The sequence below is a fragment of the Gallus gallus genome, chromosome 1 (genome assembly GCF_016699485.2).
Source record: "Gallus gallus isolate bGalGal1 chromosome 1, bGalGal1.mat.broiler.GRCg7b, whole genome shotgun sequence".
NCBI classification, from domain to species: Eukaryota; Metazoa; Chordata; class Aves; order Galliformes; family Phasianidae; genus Gallus; species Gallus gallus.
Window position 1 is genome coordinate 165,661,084 of NC_052532.1, and position 13,527 is coordinate 165,674,610.

Sequence of the window (13,527 nt, forward strand, 5' to 3'; positions counted from 1 at the left end):
TCACAAAACCGGGTCGAACCAGCCTGTAAACCGTTAACACCAACTCCAAAGATGCGATGATTCTGTATTGGTGGTATGGCAACAGAGCTTGAACCTTCCCAACGATATTCCACTACATGCTGTTGCTGTGTGACAGATGGCAGAAGAGATGCAGTCTGACAGAATGGCATTTGACACAGAAGTGCGTATGAAGCAGAAGTGTATCACTGAACTCCTTCATGTAGAAAAAATGGCAATAACATTCATCAACACTTGCTGAATGTTTATGGAGACCAAACAGTGGACGTGAGCACAGTGAGATGGTGGGTGGTGCGTTTCAGCAGAGGCGACAGTGATGTGGAAGACAAACCACGTTCCAGACAGCCATGCAGATTTTTACAAGCATGGCATGCAGGCTCCTGTTCACTGCTGGCAAAAATGCAGAGCTAATGGTGGTGATCGTGTTAAAGTGCTTTGTAGCCGAGAGTTTGCTCTATCAAACAGTGTTATGGTGCTCTTTGTATCTGTTGTAGTTTCCACGGAAATAAATAGGAGGCATTACTTTCAGAGTGACCGATGCATCTTATCAATACCCAAATTTTTCACATACTGCCTCTGTTCTTTTGAGAGGCAGAACAGACCAAGCAGACAGGACTGGGAGAAACATACTTCTAATCCAAGTAACCTGCTGTCATAAATAAGGATCTGAAGAAAAGTATTTTTCTTTTTCTCTCTTTATTGCATTTCCAAAGGCGTTTAAGTTCAACTGAAGCAAGACAAACAGGTCTGTGCAATGCCATGCACAGTGACGTTCCTCTTTTGGTTTTATTTTTAGAGGTTTTCTTAGTACAAGAGACAAAACTACCGAATAATCACAGAATCAAAGAATATCGGTTAGGGACATTCACTGTCTCTGAACAAAAATGTTGAAGGCCAGCCTGGGCTTTCTGATTTGTTATAGACCTTCAGATATCTATTAAGAAGTCATTAGAAAGTCTGGTTTGAGCACTTTCGCCTTTCAACGTTGGCAGTCTTGACAAGTTCCCTTTGCACTTTCAATTTTCTTTCTCTCTCCCTACTTTCTTTTTCTCCATTTTTTTCCCCCAAGCAGGAGGAAGGATGGCTAGTTGAGAGCTGCAGTGTGGAAAGACTAGTAATGCATGCAGTCCTCTCATTTTCTTGCTGTCATTCACTGAGGATTCGTGATTGAGGATGGGACACAAAGCTCAGCCATCCCCTTGGCCATTAATGTCTTCCTTGATTTTAATGAAGATGGAAGGATAGAAATCCTACAACACTAGCTTTCACGGGACTGTATGACAAAACGTTAGGAATCTCTGGAGCATGTTTCTAGAGGTTTTATACCACTAACCATTATTGGTAGCAAAAAAAAAAAGTCTTCTTTATTTTTTTCTTCTGTAGACAGAGCCACTCTTCTATAGGTCAGCTACTATTGCACAAGAAGTCCCACATGGTAACTTTGGGTAAGGGTTCTTCTCTCCTTAGAGTTGCTTTATGGGATAACTGTTCAGTGTTCTTATTGTTAACCCTCTTGTACATACATAAGTATAAGCAATCAAGGAGTAGGGATTGTTATTTGGATGAAATTAATTACCTACATCCAAGTAAGACAAGTTCTTAAAAGCAAATGAAGTGGATTAGGTCTCATGATTTAAGTACTGCTGCTCAGCTTCAGGAAATGCAACTACTGATCCACATACAATTCATACGCTTTCCATTACAGATAACCTAGTCTACTAAACATAAATATTACTGCTGCAGCTATTCTAGGATCTCTTACCTCAAAACTGGACTACTTCAAGGCATCCTATCTACACAACCCTCTACCACAAAGCTATCCAAAACTGGAAATCAGTGAAGAATGTGAAACTTGTTTACAGAGAGGTATTGATCTTACTGCTCTAAAACTGGGCTAGAGATGACTGAAGATGGGTTTACACTACACTGTGAGCTATAACCTCCAGACACTGATACCATCAAAAGAACAGTCAGCAGAGACACGAGAGATCTTTGTTTAAAAGAAACTATTTACTGAAAGTATATTAAACATTAGCACACTTCCTCCTCTGGTCCAATAGAGCATGAATTTGTTACCTTTCAGAGTACGTTATTACACTCCTTTTTAGGAGAGAACTTTATAAAGAGGAAGGATGAAGAATGTGCAAGAGGCTAAGACTCATGAGGAGCTACTGTAATCTCGCACTAATTGCTTGCATGATTGTTGGGTTTTTTTTTTCCACTTTTCTATTTTTGTGGTTGTAAAACCACTTCAGCTCAGAAATTCCTGCTACAAATTGATTAGATATTAATAAAATGAGATGCAGTATTGTGGCTGGTGAGGAAAGTGATTAAAATCATCCCATCGCTTCTGGACAACATTTTCTTGTAGCAGCTCTTCTCAGCAGCGCCATCCCAGCTCAGTTAGCGGGAAATGCTCTGTGCAATGCAACCCTACAAATACAGCTATTGGGTTACATACACTACAAGTCTGTAAATAGATTGTGGCTATAAGGCATGTGGCAAAATGACCATAGTCCTTCGCCCTGCCACAAAACTGACTAAATTAAGGCAAACAGATTGCCCTGATAAAAACCAGAACAAAAAATATAAACCCTGCACGCCATCCTGAAATGCACTACAAAATGAGTAACATTTTGTGGTAATGCTTGCAGGTCAATGCCTTATAAATCCCTGCACACTTTGAAATAGCACTTCAGCACTGCTCAAATCAGACCATCTACCTCAATTTCATTGAACAGTGGTAGCTCATGAAACTTTAAGCTGATGCATCTTTTCTAGCTTTTCTTCTATCTGATGTACCGAACAAAGCCAATCACATTCACTGAGGAGCAACTGACTTTTTAGCCTACAGCTAGAAAGGAGGAAGGAGTGGGAGTAAGCAGAAGCACAACAAGAAACAGGGTATGAAAGCGTCAAGCCAAAGAGGTTAAATGTCGGGCAGATTGAGGCTCCTTGTTTTGACCCACATAGCAGCCAACATTAAGAAGAAACAAAAAAAAAAAAACCAGCTAAAGTCCCCTTACAGTTGGTTATGTTGCAGCTCGGTAGTTTCCCCAGCAGCACTCTTGGGCAGCTGCTGGTAAGACTCCTCTCCACAGCAGTTTCAGTTCAGCTTTCTTACGACAACCAGAGAGCTCCTGACCAACACCCATCTCTACCAGACCTTGTGACACGCAAGGGGCTAAGGAAGCTCCCACAGCATTTCCAAAGGTCTGGATGTTGCCCTTCACAGATAACTACCCCCAACATTCAGAAGTATGATGGCTGCATTAGCAGCAAAATGTACTCTATTGCATCAGAAGTGTAAACAGGTAGGTAGCAAAAGCCCTCTTCTGGATGACTTATTTTCCCCATAGGAGAACATGTCAAAATCCTAAGTCCTAAAGATTTCAGACCTATGGTTTAGTTCCAGAAACATAACTCTTCTGTTTTATTTCATTTTTATTTTTGTTATAAATTTGTTGCAACATCACCTTACATCTGCCTGCACTACGTGACGCTTTTCCAAAGTAGATATTAGCATCAGGGCCTCAGATGGTGCCTGCACTGAAGCAGAGTAGGAAAACAGGAGCAGAAGGTCCAACTAACATCACATAACTTCATTACTCTTTGGTATGGCAGTGACTCCAGAGGAACATCACACAACAGATGAGGCCTCGACCACGTCAAGTTACCTCCTGCAAATGGGGCTGAAACTTACTACAGCGTGCAGCTATTTAGAAAAAAAGAAACACCATCAACAAAACTACAGTTCATATTCAAGAAATGCTAAAATGAATAAATAAATATATAAAAGTCCTCATTCTCCTCTTCTGCACATAATAAATCTTTTTTTAGTCAAAGCAAAGTAAGAGCTAATTAAAATACTTCAGTTTTCACAGTAGTGCAACCTGTGTAGCTCACAATGCAATTTTCCTCTTAAGAAACTATAAATAGGAATGAGTAAAGATCCACATTTCCTAAGGCAAGTAACCATTGCTACCCATCCAGCATCATCAATATCTAAGCATCAGCATTTGGGCTTGGACTTACAGTCAGAAAAAGCATTCACTGTATTTCCAGCAGAGGACACTTGATTCTTTTGACTTGTCAGCCAGGATGGCTCCACAGACCCACGAGTGGAGGTGAACGTGCCACTGACTGCTCTCTACTCCACAAGACTGCTCTGCAATAGCATCTTACCCTTTTTCTTCTTTGGTTGTTCAAATTCCGGAGTCTCTGGTGACTCAGAGTAAGGGTCCGGGGCTTGGTGAACTTCCACGACCTCAGGGATCCCATCAAGAGTGACTGATACATGTGTAATAGGAGCCACTATATCTTCATCTTCAGTTGAGCCAAACATAGCTGCTTAAGGGAAAAGGATAACAGGAGGACATCAGTTCATAACTGAATGTATCTATCCACAATCAGAAGTAGTATTAAAATAGACAAGTTCAATGATATAACTCACTCTCCTAAAAAGCACTGTTATGGTATGTTCACACATTTTTATTCGTAGTTAACAGAATCTGCAGATGTAAGTATATGTTCTTCTATCTTGCCAGCATAGAATCACAGAACTGTTTGGGTTGGGAAGGACCAGACCTTAAACACTGCCTAGTTCCAACCCCCCTTTCTCTGTGCAGGGACACCTTCCACTAGATCAAGTTGCCCAAAGCCACATCCAACCTGGCCTTGAACACTTCCAGGCATCCATCTCATTTCTTGGTCAAACATAAATAGATTCATTCTCTATCAGAGGAACAGAACAGAACAGCCTAAACAATCCCACTTAATTCACATTTTCCCCTCAATTCTTAATTTTTTCCTTATCTATCCATGTTCAGCTCTGGGATCAACATGTTCTCAAGGAAGTGAAACTCCTCACTGCATACGACACTCGATTTCTGATACCCAAACTATGCATCTAAAAATCTACCTGGAAGCAAAATATTCCTACTCCTTCCAGGCAATCACACAACACTGAATTTCTCCTTGTTACACAAAAGCAAAGAAGTCAAATACAGACTAGATTCGCTTTCTTAAAAAAACTTACTTATTCTTTTCTCATCCAACATAGGACCGGGGGAGTCCATATTGAGAAGTGCTTCAGCAGCCTCAATTGTTTCCATAGTTTCATCTCCATTATGACACGATGTTTCAACTAAAAGCAAAAGAAAATAATCCATTCTAAACAAGCTACAGAGTAGATTTAAAGCACGTTATTCTATATCTTTTCTAAAAAGAAAGTGGAAAGCGATCTCAACTAAATGAGCAGTAACAGTTTATCTGAGGAGAAAAGTTACACATTCAGTTTTAAAAGCGCAGTGCATTAAAAAAAAAGCACTTTAATTTCTGCCTCATCTTTCTAACCCCTCCATGTGCCGATCAAGTACATGCAATAAAACACCGTGCCCATAATCCTTGAGAAAAAAAGCTACTACCACAAACAATATTCTAGGCAGTACCCTTAAAAAAATTTGCTGATTTCTTCTGACAGTGGTCCTAAGAAAGAGAATTCCATAATTAACAGATGCTCATTTAGCCAGGAGAACAGACAGGCAAACGTCTGTTAGACAGCTTATTAGCTACAACTGAAGACTAGACTTCCAAATCTGTAGGGATGATAGGTGTGGCTAACAGAGCATGCTCCAGGGAAGCTGTATTAAAAATAAGGGTTATTATTATCATAAAAACCAATAGAAATGGCTGGTATGCTTTCCAAAAGTTTTAACTACCAGACAATCCCTCATTTGTCTCATATGGGTGACCATGAGACAAATCAAAAGCCCTTGGATCTTCAAGTTATAATTAAGGTCACGTGAAGCACACAAAAAAAATTCTGATAAAAATAGTTATTTTCTGACACAGAAAGCAGATTTGGAAATAGCAGCAGTCCAAGAAGATAATTCACTTTGACTAGAGGAGTATTTTTACCAGAGGATTGTTTGCAAAATAAATGTAGTATAACAAACAAGGTACACACGAGTTCCACTTTTGGGTACCATAAACCTTTAGAAATATTCTCAAAAAAAAAGGGTTATTTAAGCAATTGCTTTGTTGGATAGAAATGCTCAGGCCAGGCTTCCTTATCTTTTGCCACAAACTTGAACCTACGTTTGGTATTTTACTTATGTTTATCAAAGCAGTGCAAAGGTCTGCATTAGTAGTCCTCTCCACAGGGCACAAATGAACCTTAGCTACTTTAAGCCCCGTAATGAGTCAGCTTCACAACTCTCCCTGTTTAACTTTGAGGAATTTGGGGTGGGGCAGTCACACAGACACACAGAAAAGAAAGGAGACTGACTGACTCCTTTGTCAGCCATACCGCGTACAACCTCAGAACATTTCTTCTTCGCATTAAAGCCACAGATTTATGCCAAGAAATAGAACTTCTGTACCACGTCCTTTAAATGACGGCAACAACAAGGCACCCAGCCCACCAGCAATCACACTAAATTTAAGAAGACAAACAAAAAAGTTTCACTCCAAATGCTTACAGCTTCTGCAATCATACCAGTGGGAGAGGACCAAGATAAGCGCGGGCATTCATGCACCAGCCCTGCCTCCCACACCCTGCTGTGCTTACGGGCAGCTCATGGCCTACAGTAGGCCTGCATTTCTTGTGGACCTCAGCACTGCCATGCTCAGAGCATCAAGGGCTCACACTCAGACACAACAATGTCAGCACAGGCATTGGGCATTCCCATCCCTGGAGGCATTCAAGGCCAGGCTGGATGTGGCTCTGGGCAGCCTGGTCTGGTGGTTGGCGACCTTGCACATAGCAGGGGGATTGAAACTCAATGATCATTGTGGTCCTTTTCAACGCAGGCCATTCTATGACTCTATGAAAGCAACCTCTGGTTTCTGATTCTCCTCTACCCCTGGGTTCATGATCCAAATTGCTCTTAACACAAGCCAGGCTTCACGCTTTTTTGATCACGCTGTGAGGCAAGTGAGTCCTGTACTATGGCTGAACATGAATCTGAGGGGTTCTGCTGGGTTAGCAGGTTGAATTGCAGGAACTCAAGGGCCAACACAAACAAGCTGCGAGGTGCCACACATGGCAATGTAATCACAACCTCACAGTCCTATTAGCAGCAGCACTCAGCTTGAGATAGCTCTCAGAGATAACCAGCCCAGTGTCTGTTACTTCAGTTTCTCCCTTAACGTTGCAAGTATATATTCCAATCACAATTGAAACCACCAATCAGAATGGCAATTATGACACAGTCACGAACTGGAGAAGAATAGAGATGAAACAACGTATTTGTTACAATTCAAAGTCACACCTGCAAAAATGCTGTGTATTTTCATTTCAAAAGGTACCTGTTTTAAGTAGGTAGGAACTTAAGAAAAAAAAAAAAAAGAAAGGAAAACAAAACCACACCCAAAAGTAACATTTTTTTTCCCAGGGTACTCAACAAGTTCCCAATTATCTGAGCAAGCCACAAATTTAAGCCTCTGTGTATGCCAATTACAACCCCATTACTGTGGATGCATGTTTGCGATGAATCAGCAGAGCTCACAGCTAGCAGCAGGCCTGCCCAGACAAGGCTTTCTTCTCACCTGGTAGAGAAAGAAACTAGACATCTAGCCTGAAGCTCCCTCCTTCAGCCCAAACTCCCACCTAGCATACTTTGGAATGCTTTACACCTTCCTACTTGACACCTCCTGACAAGGTGGCTGCTCACTTCCCATCACTCAGCTCAGGGATCCCACCCCACTCCTTCTGTCCCACACCCCTCAAGGCAATCAGCCCCAAAGGGCAGACGATGGGGGCCCTTGCCTACACTAGATACGGGCTGCGCTAGTCACAGCTGTATTTAAGTACATCAACTAAAAGGGACCACAGTCTCAAAATAATGTTGGAAGAAATGTAAAACTGCTAAAAAGAAGGAAGAATCGTAGAATCATAGAATGTCCTGGGTTGAAAAGGACCACAATGATCATCTGGTTTCAACCCCCCTGCTATGTGCAGGGTGCCAACCACCAGACCAGGCTGCCCAGAGCCACATCCAGCCTGGCCTTGAATGCCTCCAGGGATGGGGCATCCACAGCCTCCTTGGGCAACCTGCTCCAGTGTCTCACCACCCTCTGTGTGAAAAGCTTCCTCCTAATACCTAACCTAAACCCCCCCCTTGTCTCAGTTTAAAGCCATTCCCCCTTGTCCTATCACTATCCACCCTTGTAAACAGCAGTTCCCCCTCCTGTTTATATGCTCCTTTCAAGTACTGGAAGGCCACAATGAGGTCTCCCAGAGCCTTCTCTTCTCCAAGCTAAACCAGCCCAGTTCCCTCAACCTTTCTTCATAGGAGGGGTGCTCCATGAATTTAATGAAGAGATTCATTACATACAGACTGAGACCTTTTTTTCAGAATAACTGACTGTTAAATTTAAAGTGATTTTTAATAGAAATTCTGCACCAATTGTTAAGTGATGCTGGAAAGCCAAGTGCTACTTTAGGAATGCACGCAATTCAAGGAGGCCTATATATCACACTTCCTTTTCTTTCTTAAACACGGCTTTAAAATTTACAAGCAAAATTTTCTCATTGGGGAGCTACATGGAAAAAAGACTCATCATTTCTATCCAGATGGCATAAGCAGTATTGAGTAACTTCTCTACAAAGTAACTCATCCATTATTATTATTATTATTATTATTATTATTTTTTACGACTGGCATCTTTTCAACTGAAAATCCTCATGGCTTAAGACTGTGAAATTCTGTTTCCAACTCAGCAGCCCTTTGGATTTCTTTGCAGCATTATAAATGATTATGGAACATGCTGGGGTTGTGCTGGGTTACAACACGTAGCACTTTCCCTTCGTTCTCTTACTCGAACAGTTTGGCCTGTGCTATCAGTGCTAGAGGCTCACCAAACGCACAAGCCAAATGCTATCAAATTTGGACAGACTGTAAAATAACTTCTGAATTGGTTGTTAAGCTTCACTGCTGATCTATGAGAACCTGTATTTCTGTGCTCTGGATTCAGACCAGGGCACAGTGAATCAAAGTGCCAATTTTTTGTCCCTCCCCCCTTCACACAAACAGCACAGGTGAGCCACAAAATGGCAGAGTTGGATTCACTGCTGTTTTTCTACATTACCTGTGCCAGCTTTGAGAAAAAAATATTTCAGGAAGTTACATAATCCAATTAGTTCCTCCTTCCTGTGCATTTTATAACTCTTATTAGTTACATTAATAAGGTAAATGAAGTGTAGCAAATCAAACCATCTGACAAGATGGCCTAAAATTTATTGTATGCAAAACTTTATCCCTTTTATTTTTCAGAGAGAAAAAAAAACCACACACACACAACTCAGTATTCTCTTTAGTGATAAAACCTCATTCAAAGCTAAGTGCTCCAATCTATTTTCTTAATCATCTTTTACTACATGACAGTTAATCGTTTGAGGTCACGTTACACTGGCAACAAACTGACCATACAAATTGCCATCACGGTTTTTCCAAGTGAAATGTGCTGTTAAATTTAGAGAGTGATAAGGCAAATCTGCCTATTAATTATAAAAAGATTATGGTGTGTATAACACAGCTAGAAAACTGGCTGTTGGCCATCTTTCAGCAGGGTTTCAAGTAAAACAGATGCTGTTCTTATAGCTGTAGTTTTCTGCAGGTCATAATTTATACTGCAGATAGTAATCAGAGCAGTGTAATTGCTAGTTTTGAATGGCTTAAGCTAGATCCTATAGGCAGAGAAGCCTACCAGTGTCCATAATTCTGCAGACACAACACAACAGTAATTCCTGCAGTTTCAGCAGACCTACTTGTAATTTCTTGTAGTTTAGGGGAAAATGAAAGCTTAATGTGTAACAGAAAAAAAAAACAGTACTGAAAAACTTGTAGCTTCAAAAAAAAAAAAAAGATTCATGCATATTTAGCAACCATTTCTGAGTAATGTTGGCATTTTCAGTTTCATTTTGCTGTGAACTTCAGTCCTCTGAATAGTTTAAATTGGAATTCGTACCGTCTTCACAAGGTCTGATTCTCTCTCAGAGGCATAATGTGAAAGTGACTGAAAAGATTTGTATAAACTTCCAAGAGCAAAACAACGCATCTCACTGTTGAGACCAAACACACACTAATTAAAAAGGTGGGAGCCTCAAAGATAGGAAATAACCAGAAAACAAAGTAGGTGGGAAACGTTAGCTGCAATCAGCCCCACTTCACAAGCAGCCCACTGCAAAATGTGCTTGTACCTGCTCAGGCAGTTTGGTTGGGCTGCGTACCTGAAACCTAGGCAGAGAGGTGATGAAGCCATGCTTCTCCTCTACGCTCTCTCCCCACTTTCATGGGAGGCTCCTGTCCTCCCTGGCCCTGTAATCCTGCCCTGCTAGGGAATGGCAGGGGCTCCCTGATATAACCTGCTGCTGAGGCACCTTTCCCACAGGAGCCTTGAGCGGTGGTGCTGCTCTCTGCCCAGCCTGGAGTCATCTCTTTGTGCAAAGCCAAGCACTCAGTTTCCAGTGGTCAAAGAAACCCACAGCACACACAGCAGCTAGCACGCTGCAGAGCGAACCAGATAATTAGTTAACATCTCCTTCAGGACAACAATCTCTACAGAGTCACAGCTCTGCTTTTCTAAGGACTTGGCCTTTAAAGAAAAAGGGATTGCTTCAGCTACAATGGAAGACGTTAACAATACAGTGCTTGTCTGCCTCCAAAGTATCCCTTGGACACCATCAGTTAGAAGGATTACATATTTTTGCTCTCTGGCAGCAAACCCTTCTCATGTGACTATTTACGTTAGCAACCAAAAATCTTAGCAAGAGTAGCCACAGAAGTGGAGTTTCACAATTACTCACGCAACTGTCAATTCACACACAATGCATTGCAGTGAATACGTATTCACAAAAACTATGAAATTCATCAACTACAAAATATTCACACAGTCGCATTAAGCGGTGCTTAAATAACACGCTGAGGAAATGCCAGTTACAGTGTGAATAATTAAAATGAATAGCAAGTGAATAGTTGGCAAGAGGTCTCAACTTGAAATAACGTTTAGGCATGTAAGACTCTCTTGAATAATCAGCTGAATTATTTGTACGGTCACAGTCCGTTCACAGATAATTCATGGCTAAAAAAAAAGGGGGGCCACATATATCAGATAGAACCATTTATTGGGAATGGTTCATGTCAATTTACTCTGTGAACTGCACCTCACGTCAAGTTTTGCTGAGTTTGGCTTTTGGTGGTAAAAGGCTGTAACAGAGCCTTCGGAAGTCGTGTCAGAGCCGTGACTGAAAGCAGCAAGCTGCCTCCAGCCCTGGGGACTGCTCAGCTGGAGAAACCTTATCACTGAAAGATGGCACAAACAGATCTCAGCTCTGTAAAGCATCCACCTCACCTTTCAGATTTAGTCCGCAAAAATGCTCCAAATGTCTGCTTTCAGCAAACTACTGTTTGCTTTGGGGGGGTTTTTGTTTTAGTTTTGTTTTGTTTTTACTAAGTTTCTTCAGTTGGATATATCCTGGAGCTTTCTCTTTTACACTGTCCTTCCTAACTGAATTTATGCAGAACATTTGTATCTTAAACATTTATTATTAGACATCTAAAATGAACTCTGTGCTGAGCACACCAATATGATGTGCACATTTTACAGTTGGCCATTTGCATACCCTCAAGAAATCAAAATAGTACACCTACACATGCTGTATATTGCTGCTTTTTTGGAACATCTGTTTACTCAGGTACACACCAACCACTAAAAAAAGGGGAAAAAAATAACAGTAAGAGCAACGTACAACTGTTTCAGTACTCTGAATAGAACTCAATCTGTATTGATGGATGATGGGTCATTGTACCAGCTGTGCAGCTGGAATCACAAGCCACCTGGTGCTGGAATGAATGCCATCTTCTCTGTCTTGCACAGAACTGACAGCATTCGATATCATTATAACTTTGTTTCCTATTCATTTTTGCCACTCAGTTTTTTCCTCGCAGCTAACCACAACCATCTTGTTGCAAAAGCATGGCAGATAAAGAATTGTATTGCAAACCTGTGAGGGGGATATCATCATCTTCGATGATTTGTTCCTCTGCAACATCCAGAGAATTCTCAGTGATCATGTCACTGGGCTCATCCACACAGGTTAAGCCAGAATAGTTGTTTAGGAGATCTCCACTAGGGACATGTTCCACGATGACAGCAGGGAAAATGGATGGATCACCAAGCTGTAGACAAAAATAAAAAAGGAAAATTAAAGTAATGGCAGATAGAACATACCCACTTTAAGCATTTACCGATGAGGATTTCAACAAACCCATAGCACATCACCTAAATATAAGACAATCAGGAGAGAGTGCTGAAAAACAAGATGATTTTTAGCACTCACAACAAAAACAGCAGCAGTGTCCCACTATGGGCCAGAGGCTGAATATCACTACAGATAGCATATAACACACTGACGTGGTCGCAGTAGGTAATGCAAGACTCCCACAGGAGCATTTTGCAGCTAAAAGGCTGACAGGACACAGGAATGGAGCGGTGCAGTAGAAGTCAAACTCTGCTGGTAATGATAGCAGCAGGCAACTCGCTGCAAGCACCTCCTGCTCTTCCTGTCTAGCTGCGGGCAGAGGCTGGTGTGGCTGTGAGCACTGCAGGAAGGTCTCTCCAGCACTGAGTGTTCTGTGAGACAGTAGCTTAGGGGTCGCTTACTGTGAGGGTAACAAGTGAAACAAGGAGTGCTTGATACGTGTATCTCTAATTCTTATGGTTTCTTCACTTGCCATTGCTCCTCTACTTTCCTTTAAAGTCTGCTGTTAGCCATCATCCTTCTCTCTCAACAGTTCTTTTCCATAAGATACAACAGAAAAAGGGCACTTGCAAAAGCTGAAATCAAGCTGGCCAGTAGTAGTAACAAGATGCACATTCTCCAAAAAAGCAACCATTCAACAGGAAGAGGTTTGCAGAAAATGCCATTCATGATAGAGAAAGTGTTTTCCAAAATGATTCTGCGTGATTTCAAAATGCCATTTGCAGGAAGAAAGTCAGCGGATGACTGAAACTCAGCACAGGAGGCTCAAAGGAAGTCTAGTGTAACTCTATGGCTCTCTCACTGCATAAATATGCCGCGTTATGAGTTTGGCACGCTTAAAAACAAGCAAACAAACCAAACGTTGCTCAAATGTGCTCCTATGAGAAAACCCGTGTGTGTACATTTGGCCTCACTCTCTCCGCAGAAGAACAAAGATATGTAAAAATCAAGCGGGTTTTTTTATTATTTAACAATGCAAGAAGAAAATAACAACATATGTAATAATGCTCATTGGGGCATTGCTCATGTCTCACAATCTTGCCACTGCACAGGCCACCAGCAGCAGAAAACGGTCTTAGAGCTGCTGCCTCCATGCAGAGAATGGCAATGGGAGTCAGCGTCTCCTGCAGAAGAGGTTGGAACACACATACAGAAAGGAAGAAGTGCAATTAGGATCTTTATAAGGCAGTAATTACCATCTGAAATTGCTCTGTGTTTTGTAAAATATGCCTTAAGAACGACTG

The 13,527-nt window shown here is 41.5% G+C and overlaps 1 protein-coding gene across 50 annotated transcripts in view; it reads right to left on the reverse strand.

Moving 5' to 3' along the window:
• Positions 1 to 13,527, reverse strand: part of ELF1 (E74 like ETS transcription factor 1) — an 86,936-nt gene that overhangs the window by 17,798 nt on the left and 55,611 nt on the right. For 22 of the 50 annotated variants that reach the window (XM_015275429.4, XM_040699664.2, XM_046941446.1 and 19 more), the window contains 3 exons: positions 12,026 to 12,200; positions 5,057 to 5,164; positions 4,204 to 4,368 (listed from right to left, as the gene is read on the reverse strand). In XM_015275429.4, coding sequence (XP_015130915.2) covers positions 4,204 to 4,368; positions 5,057 to 5,164; positions 12,026 to 12,200 — 448 coding nt within the window. The remainder of the gene's footprint in view (positions 1 to 4,203; positions 4,369 to 5,056; positions 5,165 to 12,025; positions 12,201 to 13,527) is intronic. The other 28 variants (NM_001006269.2, XM_040699700.2, XM_046941505.1 and 25 more) reach the window with 2 other exon arrangements.